General features: G+C 42.9%; 1 protein-coding gene and 1 long non-coding RNA gene across 3 annotated transcripts in view; one reads left to right on the forward strand and one right to left on the reverse strand.

Moving 5' to 3' along the window:
* LOC132537555 (uncharacterized) lies at window positions 1-3,002 on the reverse strand. The gene is made up of 4 exons (XR_009549032.1): window positions 2,857-3,002; window positions 2,543-2,663; window positions 331-392; window positions 1-208 (listed from the first exon to the last, which is right to left on the reverse strand). It is a non-coding gene; the product is annotated as an uncharacterized LOC132537555 (long non-coding RNA).
* SGCB (sarcoglycan beta) overlaps window positions 2,862-17,761 on the forward strand; it is a 26,239-nt gene continuing 11,339 nt past the window's right edge. The window contains exons 1-4 of one of the 2 annotated variants that reach the window (XM_007539700.3): window positions 2,862-2,975; window positions 9,464-9,673; window positions 15,501-15,686; window positions 16,391-16,582. In XM_007539700.3, coding sequence (XP_007539762.1) covers window positions 2,937-2,975; window positions 9,464-9,673; window positions 15,501-15,686; window positions 16,391-16,582 — 627 coding nt within the window. In that variant the 5' untranslated portion in view covers window positions 2,862-2,936. The remainder of the gene's footprint in view (window positions 2,976-9,463; window positions 9,674-15,500; window positions 15,687-16,390; window positions 16,583-17,761) is intronic. The other variant, XM_060188072.1, reaches the window with a different exon arrangement.

The following is a 17,761-nucleotide window of genomic DNA, read 5'->3' on the forward strand; positions in this document are numbered from 1 at the left end:
TAAAGACCTACTGGGTTTCAAGTGTGACAAAAAGAACTCTGTCTTAATCATAAGGCAAAATTAGACTCTCTGTTCCCTAGCATTTCTCATAGTCTATCAGGAGAGAGATACATCAGTAGTTCAACATAAACTATAATAAAGTAAATACAAAAGTCTGTAGAATCACTAACCTTTTTCTTCATCCTTTTGAAGAAAGGATCAGAGGAAGCTGTAGAAGAATGGAATGTTTAGAACCATATCTGGAAGGATGGCAAGAGACCTACCAGGAAAAGAGAAAATGGGGGGGTGGGGGTGGTATAGCAGAATTGTTATGCAAACAGACTCTCATACCTGAGGCTATGAATCCCAGGTTCAATTTCCTGCACCACCATAAGCCAGAGCTGAGCAGAACTCTGGGGGAAAAAAAAAAAAAGGAAGGAAAACAAATATTATATGTAGTCTCCAAGAGACATAAAATTGCAGGATGGGGGAGTCGGATGGTAGCGCAGTGGGTTAAGCACATGTGGCGCAAAGTGCAAGGACCTGCGTTAAGAATCCCGGTTCAAGCCCCCAGCTCCCTACCAGCAGGGGAGTCACTTTACAGTCGGTGAAGCAGGTCTGTAGGTGTCTAGCTTTCTCTCGCCCTCTGTCCTCCCCTCCTCTCTCCATTTCTCTCTGTCCTATCTAACAACGACGACATCAATAACAACAATAATAACTACAACAACAATAAAAAAAAAACAAGGGCAACAAAAAAGAAAATTTAAAAAAATTGCAGGATGGGAAAGAGAATGATGGCTGCTAGGCCAGTGTAATGATAGAGTAGTTGAAGATTTAGAGTCAAGAGCTGAATTCATCTTTGATAAGTTTTATATATCTAGACTATTTTGTAGGTAATGTGAAAGCCATAACATGTTGAAATTTAAAAACTGGTATACTCATTTCTTTTTTAAAAAATATTTCCTTTTGTTGCCCTTGTTGTCGTTATTATTGTTGTCGTTGGATAGGAGAGAGAGAAATGGAGAGGAGGGGAAGACAGAGAAAGACACCTGCAGACCTGCTTCACCGCCTGTGAAGAGACTCCCCTGCGGGTAGGGAGTTGAGGGCTCGAACCGGGATCATTACGCGGGTCCTTGCGCTTTGCGCCGCCTGCGCTTAACCCACGTTACCGCCTAAAAGTTTCTTGTATATCATGCGGGAGCTCCTACAGTTTAATTTGGAAGGGGCAAGATTGAATGCAGGCAAAGTACTTAGGAGACAACGTGATGAGGATTAATGAGGCTTGCTTCTGTGACAACTCTTGGTGCACATTAGAGAGGTCACATGCCAGTGACACTTAAATGCCAGTAATTTTTTTTTACATTTAACAGAAAAAAAAAAATCAAAGTCACTAAGTATATATTATGCGCTTTCTTCGTGCTGTGTTCAGGAGCAACAAGAAAGTATTAACACACTGTGCATTTTTAGGAGCTTACAGTGTAATCAGGAGTTAACACTAAGTGCATGAAAAAATGAAGGAACATAAAACTGTGTCAGTACACAAAAACTGGTGGCATGGCAACTTGACAGAACCATTTACAAAGCAATAATGAGCATCTGCAGTTCCCAGAAGGAAATGAAACCAGTGTTAGGCCTTAAAGATGGGTGAAATTTGGAGAGATGTAAATTCACAAAGCAGAAGAGACAGCAGTGAGGTACATGTGCTAAGAGAGGCATGCTTGGAAGAACTCAGAGAGGTATTCCTTGAGCTGAATTTTAGTGGACAAGTAGAACAGCAGGGGGCAGGGGGGATATGAAGGTAAAGAGAAAGGAACTTCACACTCTCAGGTAAATAGGAATCTTATCAGGAAACTAGCTAAACAGAGGTAGACAAGAACCACAAAATAGACCTTTTGTTTAGCTAGTTTCCTGAACTTTCCATAAAGTGATGCTTCATCCCAGCTATATTCAGTAAGGTAATTTCCTATTTACATAAGAACACGAAGTTCTTCATTTCTGTTTACCTGCATCTCCTTTCCCTCTCCCCTTCCTTCTATTTGTCCACTAAAATTCAGCTGAGGAATACCTCTTCTGGGAGGTTGGTTATTATTATTATTATTATTTCTTTTTATTATTATTATTATCTTTCCTCCACAATTTTCTGGTTTTGCTTTCTTCTCTGAGTTCTTCAAGCATGCCTCTCTTGGCACATGTACCTCATTTCTTTGAAATTTATTTGCTGTCTCTTCTGCTTTGACTGTGAAGGAGTTCACTTTTATCATGGAAAGGAGGGGACATTTTAAGTTTTGGAGTGGGGAGTGACATGATCAACTTTGTATTTTTAGAAAAATCACACTAGAAAGAGTAGGTCTTCTGAGTTTCCAACTGCATGATGCTGCCATTCAAGAGAAACTGGAAAAGCAGAGTGGGGAGAGTTTCACTTTGGGGGGGACCATGTTGACCTTAAGTGCCAACGGGATTTCCTAAGGTTTTCAAAACTGGCAAGTCGCCACAATCTTGGTGGCTTCATCAAACAGCGCATAGCTTACTTTCACAGCTGTGGGGGGCAGAGCTGGCACCTTACCGAGGCTGATTTGTGAGCTGTGCATTGCCTCTACTCCTACCCTCTCGGCGTATCCTGTAGACACATCGCTCTACTCTCTGCCTCTGTCATCGCATCATCTCTGAGCCTCTGTCCTTTTTTCCTAGGAGACGAATCATTACATTTAGGACCCACTTAAATCCGAGCCCACAGTTCTGACGACCCAGGGGACCGAGGAACCCCGGTTCTCCTGCAGCCAGGAGAGCCCTGTGCTTCCCTCTAAAGAACCCGGGAGGGCTGGGGTGGGGGCGCTAAATATGGGGCACCCCCGGGCACCCCCCCACACACACACCCACCGCCAGGCTCCAGGGCGCAGGCGCAAGCGCTCGGGGTGCAGCCCAGGCTGGAGGGCGGCGGCAGCGGCCGCTGAGGGAAGATGGCGGCAGCGGCGGCAGCGGCGGCAGCTGCGGAGCAGGTCTGTGAGCCCCGCCGCGGCCAAGGCGGAAGGGTCGCGGGAAGCAGGAGTCCCGCCGCTGCAACTCGCTGTTGGGTTTGCGGTTCCGCGGGAACCAAAAAACAAGGACCGGCCGAGCGGGGCTGAGCCGGGCGGGGCGGGGCGGGGCGGGGCGGGGCGGAGCGGGCGGGGCGGGAGGAGCTGTCCGCAGCGGGTGATGCTGGCAGAGCCCGAGCGGGACCCCGGGCGGGACCCGGGGCTGGGGCTGCGGACCCGGGATCCTGCAGCGGCCTAACCGGCCCGGGGCCGGGTGACTTGGGATCGCCGTCCCGAGGGGCCGGGCGGCGGCTTGGGCAGCCTGAGACCTGCGCCAAGACGTGCCCGGGACTTGCCTGGCTCAGTGGCCAGCGAAGATGTGGGTAAAAATAAACTCGGCCCTGGAGCCCTGAGGCTCCCACACTTCAGCCAAGAAACAATCAGCTGTTGCCTGGGTGTCAGTTGCAGCCACTTCTTGTTTCTGCCATCCTTGATTTGAGGTGCAGGCTCCCAAGTTTTCCCTCGCACTCCGCTGTGTTTTTGTTTTTTGGGGGGTGGTGGTGAGGGGGAGATATAATCAGTATAAAACTGGCACCTGTTCAGCTGGCTTTTAAATCATTTTCTCTCCCCCCCTCCGTGTGTGTGTGTGTGTGTGTTTAAAGTTTTATGAAATATATCCTTAACTGCTTTGTAAACTTGCAAGTTAGGATAGTTTAAAAGGCAATCCCCTCAACAAGCTATTCATAGGTCCACGCACATATGTGTGTTTTAGTTACTAGGTTGGATGATTTATTACAAATTAAACAACTTTCATAGTCATTTTTCACCTTAGCTGTTATTTTCCTTTTTTAAAATTGTAATATGTATCTTTTGGAAGAAAAAAAAAACCTTATTCTTCGGAACTGTTGAAAAAAAAAGTACCAAAACTGCCAACATTCAGTTTCTAAAAATAAAAAAAAATTGTTTTTTAATCTTTCTTTTAGGAACCTATTTTATGTTTATATCATGTATCTATTGAAAAAGAGTATGGTATTTTATAATATGTTATTATCGAATAGCACTATATATGTCACTACCATAAATGCTGAAAAGTCAGCTAAAGATAATAAGTAATCTACAGATCTAAATAGTAAAATAAAATAAAATAAAAAGAAATAAGTGGGAGGCCAGGCAATGGCACACCCAGTTAAGCACACACATTACTGTGGACAAGGCTGGGGATTGAGCTCCCTGCCTGCAGTGGGGGAGCTTCACAAGTGGTGAAGCAGGTCTGTTACTTTCTTTCTCTACTTTTCTTTCTCCATCTTTCTTTCCCTCTTCCCTCTCAATTTCTCTCTGTCCTACCCAATAAAATACCAAGAAAAAAAGGTGGGGAGGAGTAATGGGAGCACTGGATTCATAGTGTTGGCACCAAGCCCCTAGTGGCAAAAGAAAAAAAAAAAGAGGAGGATGAAGGGGAAGGGGAAGGAGAAGGAGGAGAAGAAGTGCAAGGAGACTAAAGTTTTAGTTGATTAAATCAAAGTTGTCAGTTGGTTTTCCTGATTTATCAGCTCTGCAACCCCCTCACCTACTGAAGTTCTTGAGGTTCTGCTTAAGTTCTGTTTTTGCTATACACAGAGATGGGCAATCTGATTCATTCAATCCATCAGTCTGTTTCAAATGCATTTATGTATCTAGGCCTGAACTTAGCTGATTTTTATTTATTTATTTATTTATTTTTTTGCCACCAGGTTATCACTGGGGCTTGGTGCCTGCGTGAGGAATCCACCACCCCTCAGCCATCTTTTCCTTTATTTATTTACTTATTTATTAGGTAGGACTGAAGGAAATTGAGAAAGGAGGGGGCGAGAAAGAAGGAGAGAGAAAGCTAGACAGCTGCAGACCTGCTTCATGGTTCATGCAGGTGGGGAGTGGGGTGGGAACTGGATCCGTGGGCATTGTAATGTGTGTGTTCAACTGGGTGTGCCACTGCCTGGCTTCTTTCAAATTTTTATAAGCATTTCAAACTCAAAATTAGAGAGGGAGAAGAAGAGAGAGAGAGACCTACTTCCTAGCTTTGTACCCTTTGTGCTCTTTCCCCAGTCCAAATTTCATTCCGTGTTCCCTCTTCCTTACTCTGTCTCCCAAGTTCCACTTACATGCTGAGTTGCCCCATTTTCATCCTCCCTTTCTTGACCTAACCCACCTAATCAACAACTTTTTTTTCTGTTTCCAGCAAAGATGACGCAAATATTGAGACTTAAGACTTCTGTTCTGCTGTCTAGGCCTTTGATGGTTGACCTTGGTTCACTCACATTGATCATATTACTCTGTCCTTTCTGGCCTCCCTTTTCCTATATGGTTGGTCCTTTTGCTGCTTTTGTTTCTATTTATATTCTACCACAGATGGCCTCATTTAGTGTTAGAGTTCCTTTACTTCTTCTCTTGTAGTACTTCTTTCAATCGTTCTTGCAAGATAGAGTTGGTGATGATGAATTCCTTCAGTTTCCACATGTTTGGGAAGGTTTTTTTTTTTTTATTTCTCCATACTTGTAAGATAATTGGGCATAATCTTTTGCTTGCGGTTATCCTTTGGCCATTCCCTCACAAGTCCAGACACAATTTTAATAAAGTAGGAGCCCAGCCTTTAAGACTACTGCCCTGTTCTCTGTCTATATCCTGAACCTCTGGCTTCCCACATAATATGTTACTGTGTTCTGAGATCTTTGGCCTTTGTTCCTTTTGGCATCTTTCCCTATGTCTTCAAACACTTAAGTCTTCTTCCAAATTGGTGAAAAGGAGAGGAAGAGAAAATACTAACAACAACCTAAAAGCAAAGTTTTCTTCTGACAGTACATAACTCTTTCGCTTCATTTTCTCTTTCTTCTCCTTCTGAACTTGAAAATACTGTGTACATGCTATCTTTGGGGACTACTTCCTGCTCATCAGTTTGGTACACAGCTTGTCTTTAAAGCTTATGGAGGAACTTCTTGACAACTTAAAGTCTAGCAACACTGCATGGCCTTTGTTTTTTTACACTGTGTGTTCTATTTCTCCAGTTTTCCTACACGTTTAAAAAACGATGCCCTTGTTTTTTTGTCCTCTTCTTTCTATACTATTTTCCCACAGCGAACTGCTATGCTTTTATAGCTTTAATATGCCTTAAAGATGTGGACTTTTAGATATGTATATGCAGTCCAGTCTCACACTTCCAATAGTTTCAAGACATATGGTTCTCCCAGTCAAATATGTGTCAAATTATCTTCCTCTTTCATTCCACATATTAAGTCATCATTCAATAAATAGTATTTTTCTCATCCCAGTTACAAATTCAGTTAACTCTTCTCTTTAAGTAATTGCAATAATATCTTATAATTATTATCTGATAATAAATATTATAAATATAATAAATCATTATATAATCACTATGACTATTATTAAATGATTAGAAATGTGAGAAACAAGCCAGGTGGTGGCACACCTGCTTAAGCACACATGTTACAATGCTCAAGGATCCAGATCCAGGGTTGAGTTCCCTATCCACCTGCAGAGGGAAAGCTTCACAAGTGGTGAAGCAGTGTTGCAGGTATGTCTCTGTCTCTCTCCCTCTCTATCACTCCCTTCTTTCTCAATTTCTAGCTGTCTCTGGACAATAAATAAAGATTAAAGAAAAAAAGAAGAAATGTGAGAAACACATGATATAGGAAGTATCTGGTGAACAGACAAAGGAAAACTTTAGTCAGACAGCTTGTGAGGCGTGAGTCTCCCTGCAGAGTGAGAGAGCCAAGAGCCACAGCTTGGGACAGGCTGGGAGCTTCATATAGGGTCTTAGTTGGGTTTATGGCTTGTTCAGAGACATTTCTGGTGGACTGGAAAGACTGTCTTTTATGAAGTCCCTTGGATATGTGTCTGATGCAGGCAGGAACAGGTCATTTTTTCCTGTATGGTGAGGAGTCGGTTTTCCCCCACATTTTTTCAGTCTGTTTAATCGAATTAAGTTCTTTCCATGGGGGCCAGGTGGTGGTGCAGCTGATTGAGTGCACATGTTACAGTGTGTAAGGACCTGGGTTCAAGCCAGGTTCCCACAAGGGGGGAAGCTTTACAAGTGGTGGAACAGTGCCGTAGGTGTCTCTCAGTCTCTCTCTATGACTATCTGCCCCTTCCTCTCAACTTCTGGCTGTCTCCAATAAAGAAAGATAATTTTTAAAAGTTTTTTAATTAAGAAATATTTTTTTAAAGTTCTTTCCGAGAGCCGTGTGGTGGCACAGCGGATTAAGCGCACGTGGTGCAAAGTACAAAGACCGGCACAAGAATCCCTGTTCAAGCCCCCGGCTCCCCACCTGTAGGGTAGTCGCTTCACAAGCAGTGAAGCAGGTCTGCCGGTGTCTCTCTTCCTCTCCTCCTCTCTGTCTTTTCCTCCTCTCTTCATTTCCCTCTGTCCTATCCAACAATAACGACATCAATAATCATAACAATGTTAAACAACAAGGGCAACAAAAGGGAAATTAAATAAATAAATATAAAAAATTTTAAAAATTTTTTTTAAAGTTCTTTCCATGAGGGTAGGGGTCAGGCCTCAACAATGTTTCCTTCAATTATCATTATTATTTTATGGCTTGTGGTGGTGCTGAGGATTGAACCTGAGGATTAAACCTTTTGTACAATCATTATGCTCTCTCCCCAGCTCTCTTTAAGTATTATTTGAATCTCTTCTTTTTCATTCCATTTACTTAATGTCCTCATAACCTCAAACCTCTGTTACTCCAACAATCCCAACAGCCTACTTACTGGTATTCCTCTTAACTTTCACTCCTGCAAATGCCCACCCACTTAGCACCTGCAGTGGACATTGCTCGTGTTCAAGAGTTTGCAGCGAGTTCTAATGACGCAAACATAAAGGCTCGGATCTATACCCTGCTGTCTAAGAATTTCACAATCTGCCCTGCCTTTGAAGCTTAACTTTTGGCACACTGCTAGGTCGGATCCATCTACTCCTGATTTCTCTAGCAGCTTCAGGCCATCTGTCTCCCCTCTCATGAGTTGTCTATGCTTTTATTCAAAACGACTTTATTTATTATTTATTTTTTAAGACTTTATCGATTTATTCATGAGAGAGAGAAAGAGGACTCAAGATGACTCTGTCAGGTATTGAACTCAGAATCTCATGCTTGAAAGTCTGACATTTTATCCACAGCACCACCTCCCAGACTGCTGTACAGACAGCAGCCTTGTTTTGGCACCTGAACAAAGTTTTATTGCATTTCATGCTCCCCAAATGACATTTGTAGTAGAGAGAGGATGAGGATCCTATCCTGTCCTGTATTTCTCTCCTATCCCTACTTGTGGCATTAGTATTTAAGCATAAAATGCTTACCTGGTGCATATGTAATAAATGAGTCTCTTCAGAGCTCTAAAAATATATAACTTGGAGGTATTCACTTCGGCCCATTCATTTAGTTTTTGATATGCCAGATTATTACTTGAAATGTCATTCAACTGTAGTCAGAAGTTTTCTTTTTAGTCTTGAATTATCTTTACACTCCTAAAATTACTGAGGATGCCAAAGAACTTTTTCCTTACATAGATTTTATCTGTTAATATAATTGTTACAAGTTTAAGTTGAATTTTTTCAAAGTGCAGGGATACACAGGCACACACTCCATTAACTGTTAGCGCAGTGTCATCACCTAGTTATCTAGCCTCTGGGAAAGTGTACATTTGTGAGCAAAGGAGAGTAAAAGGAAAATAACATGTTAGTGCTATTTTAAACATAGTTTTAGCCCTCCAGACCCATGAAAAGATGTGTATTGCTAAGTCTTTTCCCTAAATGAGCCGTACACTTTACTGACTGTAGGACTACTGAAAATATATCAAATGGGCACAGTGAAGATTAGTTCTCTTATCTCTCTCTCTCTCCCTCCCCATCTCTTTCTCTCTATGTGTGTTTTGTTTTATTTTTACCAGAGCACTGCTCAGCTCTAGGTTGCTATGGTGCTAGAGATTAAACCTGGGACCTTAGAGCCTCAGGCATCAAAGTCTTTGTTATATAACCATTAGCTCTTTCCCCAGCCCATATAATGGTCTGTAGTTAGAACCAGTGTGACTTTGTTAGTGGAAAATATATTCACTGGCCAAGTCAATGTTCTTTAGTTATCAATTTGTACTTAATAAATAATGTGTTGGGATTTGGGGGAAGTAGCTTAATGGTTATGCAAGAAAGCTTTGATACCTGAGGCTCCAGAAGTTCCAGGTTCAATTCCAATCACCACCATAAACCAGAGTCAATTAGTGCTCTGGAAAATAAAGAGTGAGTTAAGGGTGGGGAGATAATACCACAATAGCACACAGGACTTGCATATGAGAGGTTCCAAGTTCAGTCTCTAGCTCCACAAGAGCCAGATCTAAGTGGTGTGCTGGTAAATGAATGAATAGATAAGTGAATGAATAAAAGAGAATTGGTATAACTGTACCTCTGTGTTGTGTTGTATTTTTAGCAAAGTTCCAATGGTCCTGTAAAGAAGTCCATGAGGGAGAAAGCTGTTGAGAGAAGAAATGTTAATAAAGAGCACAACAGTAACTTTAAAGCTGGATATATTCCAATTGATGAAGATCGTCTCCATAAGACAGGATTGAGAGGGAGAAAAGGAAATTTAGCCATCTGTGTGATTATCCTCTTGTTTATCTTGGCTGTCATCAATTTAATCGTGAGTACATTGCACAGAATATTCTCTTTTTGTTATTACTGTGAGAACTCACCTTTTCTCCCAGCAAAACCATGGAGTTTGTTTTTATAGTTTCTTTCAAGACCCTCTTTTTTCTTTTCACATATTATCGCTTACTACATTGTAATGAATATTTGATATATAGAAATTGAATATGATAGTATTAACAGGTGCCTATGTTACTTAGAAAAATGTTCACAGATTTTTCCTTTTAGATGATTTTATACTTTTTTATTGCCATTAGGGTTTCAGTGGGGCTAGGTACCTGCATAATTCCTCTCCCCCTCTTTTTTTTTTAGATAGAACTCACACAGTAGACTGAGAGGCTGCACAGTGGATAGAACGTTGAACTCTCAAGCATGAGGTCTTGACTTGGATCCCTGCCATATGCCAGAATGATACTCTAGTTCTCTCTATCATAAATTTATTATTATTATTAGTAGTAGTAGTAATACATACATACATACATACATACATACACACACACACACACACACACTTTATCAGAGCACTGCTCAGCTCTGGTTTATGGTGTGGGGGTCTGAACCTGGGACCTCAGACATGAGAGGCTTTTTGCATAGCCATTATGTTAACTCCACCACTCTAAATAAATATTTAAAATTTTAAAAAGAAGTGACAGAAATAGAGGAGGAGACAGACAGAAAAGACACCTGCAGCAATATCTTTTAGGATTTACTTACTCTGAAGAAACTGAAGTATGTACTGAGAAGATCGTAAGTTATTACTACTTGATAACTTTTATGAAAAAGCTACCTTATCTCCCTGCTGTCAAGCCTGTCAGTCACAATCCCTAAAATTTTCTGTGGAAATTTTACTGTTAACATGTGTGTTGTTAAAATTTCGGAGGCTCTTGCCGGCCTGGCTTGCTTCACGGCGGGTAACAGAGACGCGGAGACAACGGCTGGGCAGGGAAGCTGTATTTCTTTATTCAGGAACAACGATTCACAAACTAAGACAAACTAATCACCAAACAGAACTCCGCTGTCTCTTTGCAGCGGCACAAGCACTCTCCCTTACTCTCGAACTCAGGAACCATCTCTTACTCTGGAACTCAGGAACCCAGGAACTCTGTCTCTCTGGCACTCTCTCTTACTCTGAAACCCTGAAACTCTCGAACTCAGGAACTCAGGAACTCTGGCACTCTCGAACTCAGGAACCCTCTCCCTTACTCTGGAACTCTGGAACTCTCGGACTCAGGAACCCTCTCTCGGGGTTCCTTGGGGCGGGGCCAAGCAGGCCCGTGAAATTAATAGGACTGATCCAATTCTCTTGGCGGGGGAGGGCTAGAACAAACCAATGTAAAGCATACGACAATTCCCCCTTTTCTTTTTAACTAAATGACTATAGTATCAAGGGTGTGGGATGAACAGAAACATATATAACAAAAACCAGCATGTTGCCAAGGGAAGGCCTGAGGGGGCCATATCTGCCTCTGGGGGGCTACTTGCCTCGACAGGCATTTGCATGGGGGCGGGGAACGGCCTAGGGTCCCAAAGGCAGCTGGCTGCAACTTACTTACTATGAAACAAAACTTGTTATTAGCATATCTACTGCACGATCTAACATTTCTAATAGAGAAGGAATTTGAGACTTTTACATATCAACAACGTCTTTTAACCTTTTGTTACACCCATTCAAGATGGAGACACACCCTAGGTGTGGGTCGGAGAGGAAACCTCAGGCATGAGAATAATTAGCATAGCCATTGTGCGATCTACCATTTCTAATAGAGAAGGTAGTGGAGAGATTTACATATCAACAAGTCTATTTAACCTTTTGTTTAGACTAACTTAGTTAAAATATATTGATTGTTAACTAATTTTTACCTTAGACTTTAAATGTAAGTTAATTTTATCTTTATGAGAATTACATTGAAAACCTTTTTCATTTAACTTTGACTAGTAAGAATTTAGCCTTAAAGCTACTGTTTACCAAACTTTAAACATACACATAAACATGGTCATTAATACACAAGGAGAGAAACCTTTGTTACGAAGACATGTCATTTTAAACACGAATTTAAATCTGTACTGTCTTAGTGGTTGGGGGGGGGTCACCATTCGGAGGTAGCTTCCCGCGCAGCTCCATTCCCGAGCAGCTCTACTTCTAGGAATTGCAGGTTGCGATCTCTGCACAAATCTCTGCGTACTCTAGCTTGTCTGCCTTCAGACCGGACCAGCGGCTGGAGATCTCGTGTGCCCAGTTTCGGCAGGGAGCCCGGGGGTCCGGGAGGCTCGGGATGGTTCCAGAATTCATAGAAAGAGGGCAGGCAGGCCATCTTTGTAGAAGGCGTGGGCCTAGGTGCCCAGGGGTGGCGGCCATGATAGGCCGCCGCGGCCCTGCCCCATGGCCCTGCCATGTCTGCTGCCCTGCTCGCAGTGGCCGAGCAGCGTGGAGGGATCACGCGTCCAGTGCCCTGCGCCACGCGGTGGAGAGCCGGCTCCTGTGGGCTGGCCTGCGTGCTGGCATTGGGCTCCTGCATGGTGGCATCGGGCTCCTGCATGTTGACATCGGGCTCCTGTGTGTTGGCATCGGGCTCCAGCATGGTGGTATCGGGCTCCTGCGTGGTGGCATCAGGCTCCTGCATGTTGACATCAGGCTCCTGTGTGTTGGCGTCGGGCTCCAGCATGGTGGTATCGGGCTCCTGCGTGCTGGCGTCAGCCTCCTGCGGGCTGCGGGGCTGCGGGGCTGCAGGTGCGGTGCGCGGGGTTGTCTGGGCACAGCCGGCTGGCTGGCTGTTTAACCAGGTGGAAACAGCAGCTCCGCGCCTCGCCTCCCTCCCGCTGGCTCTTCCCGCTGGCTGTTCTGAGTTCGCCCAAGCGAGTGGAAACCACAGAGTGGTCCAGAGATAAATGTTCCAGAAACAGCAAAACAGTCTCGTGAAGAAAGAGCAGAGGCCTTTGGAGATCTCTTCACAAGCAGAAGAGAAGGCTATAGTGCATAGGTAGCCAAATTGTCTTTACTTATCTGAGAGATGCGCAGGTCAGCCCCACGTTGGGCGCCATTTGTTGTTAAAATTTCGGAGGCTCACACATGTGAACATTGAGTTTCAATTCAGCAGGCAGTGAATTTTTTAGTAAAGCTATGAATTGAAAGAATGATAGAAACTAAAACATACAAATCTTGGGGAAAATATAAATTCAAGGAGATAGGGAAAATACAATAAATGATAAGGAATAATAGAGCTATAAAATCTTTAGAGAGGGTGTTGGACAGTAATGCAGCAGGTTAAGCACAAGTGGCGCAAAGTGCAAAGACCAGCGTAAGGGTCTTGTTTCAAGCCCCTGACTCCCCACCTGCAGGGGGGTCACTTCACAAGCAGTGAAGCAGGTCTGCAGGTGTCTATCTTTCTCTCCCCCTCTCTGTCTTTCCCTCCTCTCTCCATTTCTCCCTGTCTTATCCAGCAACAACAACAACAACAAAACAACAAGGGCAACAAAAGGGAATAAGTAAATAAATTTAAAATAAAATAAAATCTTTAGAGAAGTATAAGGGTACTGCATCCTGAAACAGGGATGGCATACCTTTTATGAGGAACAATGAAAGAAGAAGGGAGAACTCATGGAAGTATATACACAAATAGGTAAGTTGGTGGTTAAAAGGAAGAAATGGAGGGAGGGAGGGAAGAGGGAAAGAAGGTAGGAAGGAAGGAAGGAAGGAAGGAAGGAAGGAAGGAGGGAGGGAGGGAGGAAGGAAGGAAGGAAAGAAGGAAGGAAAGTAGGGAGGAAGGAAAAGGAAGGAAGGATAGATAGTGGAAGATTAAAAAAAAAACTCAATTAAAAAAATAAAAGGGTCAGTTCAGGAACCATAACAGTCTGTCATTACTAGTTTTGGGAAAAGAGAAAACACTGGAAAGAAAGTTATCAGAATAAGAGAATTGTCAAGAACAGATTGAGAACTGCTGTTCGGGGTACAGTATCTTTGCATAAAAAGTCTCACACCAGGCCATGTGGAGCACTCCGGGTGAAGCACACATAGTGCAAAGTGCGAGGACCCACAAGCTCAAGGATCCCAGTTCTAGCCCCTGGCTTCCCATCTGCAGGGGGTCTCTTTGCAAGTGATGAAGCAGATCTGCAGATGCCATTCTTTCCCCCTCTGTCTTCCCCTCCTTTCTCAATTTCTCTGTCCTATCCAACAACAACAACAACAACAAAATGAAACAAAACAAACAAACAAACAAAATGGAAAAGAGAAAAAAAGAAGTGATTTCACGGTGCAGGCGCTGAGCCCTAGTGATAACCTGGAGGCAAAAACAAAACCAAACAAAAAAAGACTCACACCAAGGCCACTACTGTGAAATTTAAGAAAAACAAGGATAAAGAAATTCTAAACATCCTCCAAAGAAAAAATAAAAGAAGCCAAGTTAGATTAGTGGCAGACCTCTTGAAAGTAACTTTGGGAGCAAGAATTAGGTAAGAAAGCAAGAACCTTCAAAATTCAAGGTCCAGAAAGCTCCCTGGGTTGGATACATACTTGGGCATATACGGGATTCAGGTTCAAGCCCCAATACCACACGAGAAGTGCTGTGGCACTGGAGAAAACGCCAGTGCTATGGTGTCTGAGTGAAAAGGCAGCCTAGAAACCATGAAATCCCAACACCACAAGTAAACAAATCTAAATACGTTCATCTGTATATAATACCTTGATAAAATTAATTTGGTTTTGTTTATAAATAGAAAACTAAAACTAGATAATAAAGAATGAAGAAACTGACCCCAGAGTGGTGGGATCATGCATATGGGAGGCCCCAGTGTTGTGAGGAAATAGATATGTTTAGCTTGCTCCTTTGTTGTCGTATGCTTTACATTGGCTTGTTCTAGCCCTCCCCCTCCAAGAGAATTGGATGAGTCCTGTTAATTTCGCGGGCCTGCTTGGCCCCGCCCCAAGGGACCCTGGGAGAGGGTTCCGGAGTCCGAGAGTTCCTGAGTTCCCCAGTGACAGAGTTCCTGAGTTCCGGAGTTCGAGAGTGCGAGAGTGCGAGAGTTTCTGAGTTCGAGAGTAAGGGAGAGGGTTCCTGAGTTCCAGAGTAAAAGAGAGAGTGCTTGCGCCGCCGCAAAGAGACAGCAGAGTTCTGTTTGGTGATTAGTTTGTCTTAGTTTGTGAATCGTTGTTCCTGAATAAAGAAATACAGCTGCCCTGCCCAGCCGTTGTCTCCGCGTCTCTGTTACCTGCCCGTGAAGCCAGCCCGCCCGGCTAGAGCTTCCGAAATTTTAACAACACTTTGGCAAGCACCTTTTCCACTTGTTTTTCAGTTATATTAAGTGTGTGCCACCTATTATCAGTTGGTTTTGTTGCTTTCGACGGGCTATGTTGTTTTCGCCGGGCTGGCTTCACGGGCGGGTAACAGACGACCAGGGACTCATGGTTGAGCTGTACGCAGTATCTATTTATTCATGCAGGATGCAGCACAATCTAAGACGAGCTAAGCTAAACTGACTAAAAACTACAGTCTTGTCCTTATAAATATACTAGTCCAGTAGGGTGGGAACAGGATGCGACGCAGAGAGGGTGGAGAGAAAAGTGACTGGTGAAAATCAGGATATGACAAGGAGAGGGGGCAGAGCAAAAACATATCATGAACCAGTGGGGATTGAACCAATGCCCTGGAGGGAAGGTGGTGCTTTATGTAAATGTAAAAGTGATTTATGTAAATAGACGGCAGTGGTTATGTAAATAGAATACAGTGGTTATGTAAATAGAATGCAGTGTTAAGCAGGGGGGATTTAAACCAAATGAAACAGAAGGGGTTTTTAAAAGCATACCAACAGGTTTGATTTACTTTTTCTAGATAACACTTGTTATTTGGGCTGTGATTCGCATTGGACCAAATGGTTGTGACAGCATGGAGTTTCATGAAAGTGGTCTGCTTCGATTTAAGCAAGTATCTGACATGGGAGTTATACATCCTCTCTATAAGAGCACAGTGGGAGGAAGGAGAAATGAAAATTTGATCATCACTGGCAACAATCAGCCTGTAAGTTACTACATCAAGTGGAGTCATTCAGGAAAAATTCTTTGGAGAATCTTAGAATTGGTTTTTAGAAAAATGGCTTTATTCCTTCAAAAAGAATCATACATTTTGCAATAATACTGTTGGTGTTTGAATCTTTCTTAATGGTGTATGTTTTACTCCATACTAGCATTTTCTGTGATAGATATAAGGATTCATAGTTGACTATTTTCTTCATAATATTAAAAAACAAAGTATCTTCTGACCTGTCTCATCCTTCCCCACCTCCCCAACACGCGCGCGCACACACACACACACACACACACACACACACACACACACACACACACACACACTATACCTTCTCAAGTTAGAACACCCTCTGTTTTCTAAGAGCCAGTAAGAGAATAAGCCAACCCAATCACTCCAGTTCAGCTACTACAGATGAGTTTCAGCTGATTAGAGCGTCAGTGAGGTGTTCTTTCTGTTCTCTTCCTATCTTAAATTTCATGCTGGGGTATGTGTCCTGTGACTCAGGTTCTAGTGAGAGCAGTGTAAACAAACATATAATCCCTCATTTCAAAGGACTCTTCTCCAAGTGAGTAGAGGGGGCAGGACAGATGGTATTTTAATTATTTGAAGTTAATCTATGATTATAGAGTGTTTTTTTAAAATAATGTTCTTCATAAATTTTGGAAACTTACTCTTGATAAAGTATATTTCTGAAGATTGTTTTTCAGCAAGGAACGACAAAGCTCAGTGTAGAAAAGAACAAAACTTCTATTACAAGTGACATCGGTATGCAGTTTTTTGACCCAAGGACTCAAAATATCTTATTCAGCACAGACTATGAAACTCATGAGTTTCATTTGCCAAGTGGAGTGAAGAGTTTGAATGTGCAAAAAGCATCAACTGAAAGGGTATGACTTATTTCCTTTGTTTTATTAAAGGGAGAGAATGTTTAAAATTACAAAGTGGGAGGAAAGTTTTGATGTTCTATAGTGGCATAAAAGAATACATTCGGGAGTCAGGTGATGGCGCAGCAGGTTAAGCGCACGTGGAGCAAAGCACAAGGACCGGCTTAACGATCCCGGTTTGAGCCCCCGGCTCCCCACCTGCAAGGGAGTCACTTCACAAGTGGTGAAGCAGGTCTGCAGGTGTCTGTCTTTCTCTCCCCTTCTCTGTCTTCCCTCCTCTCTCCATTTCTCTCTGTCCTAACCAACAACAACAAACATCAACAACAACAACAATAATAACCACAACAAGGGCAACAAACAGGAAAATAAATAAATAAATATTTTAAAATTTAATTAAAAAATGAATATATTCCAGAATAGTGGAAAGTTTCAGTCTAGTTTTTTTTTTTAAATAAAAAGGAAACACTGACAAAACCATAGGATAAGAGGGCTATAATTCCACACAGTTCCCACCACCAGAACTCTGTATCCCATCCTCTTTCCTGACAGCTTTTCTATTCTTTAACCCTCTGGGAGTATGGACTCAAGGTCATTGTGGGGTGCAGAAGGTGGAATGTCCAGCTGTTGTAATTGCTTCCCTCCTGAATATGGGTGTTGACAGGTTGATCCATACTCCCAGTCTGCCTCTCTCTTTCCCTAGTGGGACGGGGCTCTGGGGAATCGAGCTTCAGGACATATTGGTGGGGTTGTCTGTCCAGGGAAGTCTGTTTGGCATCATGCTAGCATCTGGAACCTGGTGGCTGAAAAGAGAGCTAACATATAAAGCCAAGCAAGTTGTTGACTAATAATGAACCTAAAGGCTGGAGTAGTGCAGATGAAGGACTGGGGGTAGGGGGTCTCCATTCTGTAGATAGCTAGTATTTTAGTTATAGTCCAAAGAGGCTGTGGCTATACTAGTTTTTTTTTCCCCCTGAGCCTGAAATCTGATATGCAGGTGGATCCTAGTTATTGTCTGGGGAGATGATGTCATGGCTAGAGAAAGGACCAGAAAGCTGGATCAGGGAAGAGAGTAGCTCCCAAATATGGGAAAGGTGTATAAATACTGTTGGCTGTAAACCCCATCGATTTGATCTGATCTGGGGTCTAGATTTGTTATTATTTAACTTAAATGATCATTATCAA

This window comes from Erinaceus europaeus, chromosome 3, assembly GCF_950295315.1.
Source record: "Erinaceus europaeus chromosome 3, mEriEur2.1, whole genome shotgun sequence".
Lineage (NCBI taxonomy): Eukaryota > Metazoa > Chordata > Mammalia > Eulipotyphla > Erinaceidae > Erinaceus > Erinaceus europaeus.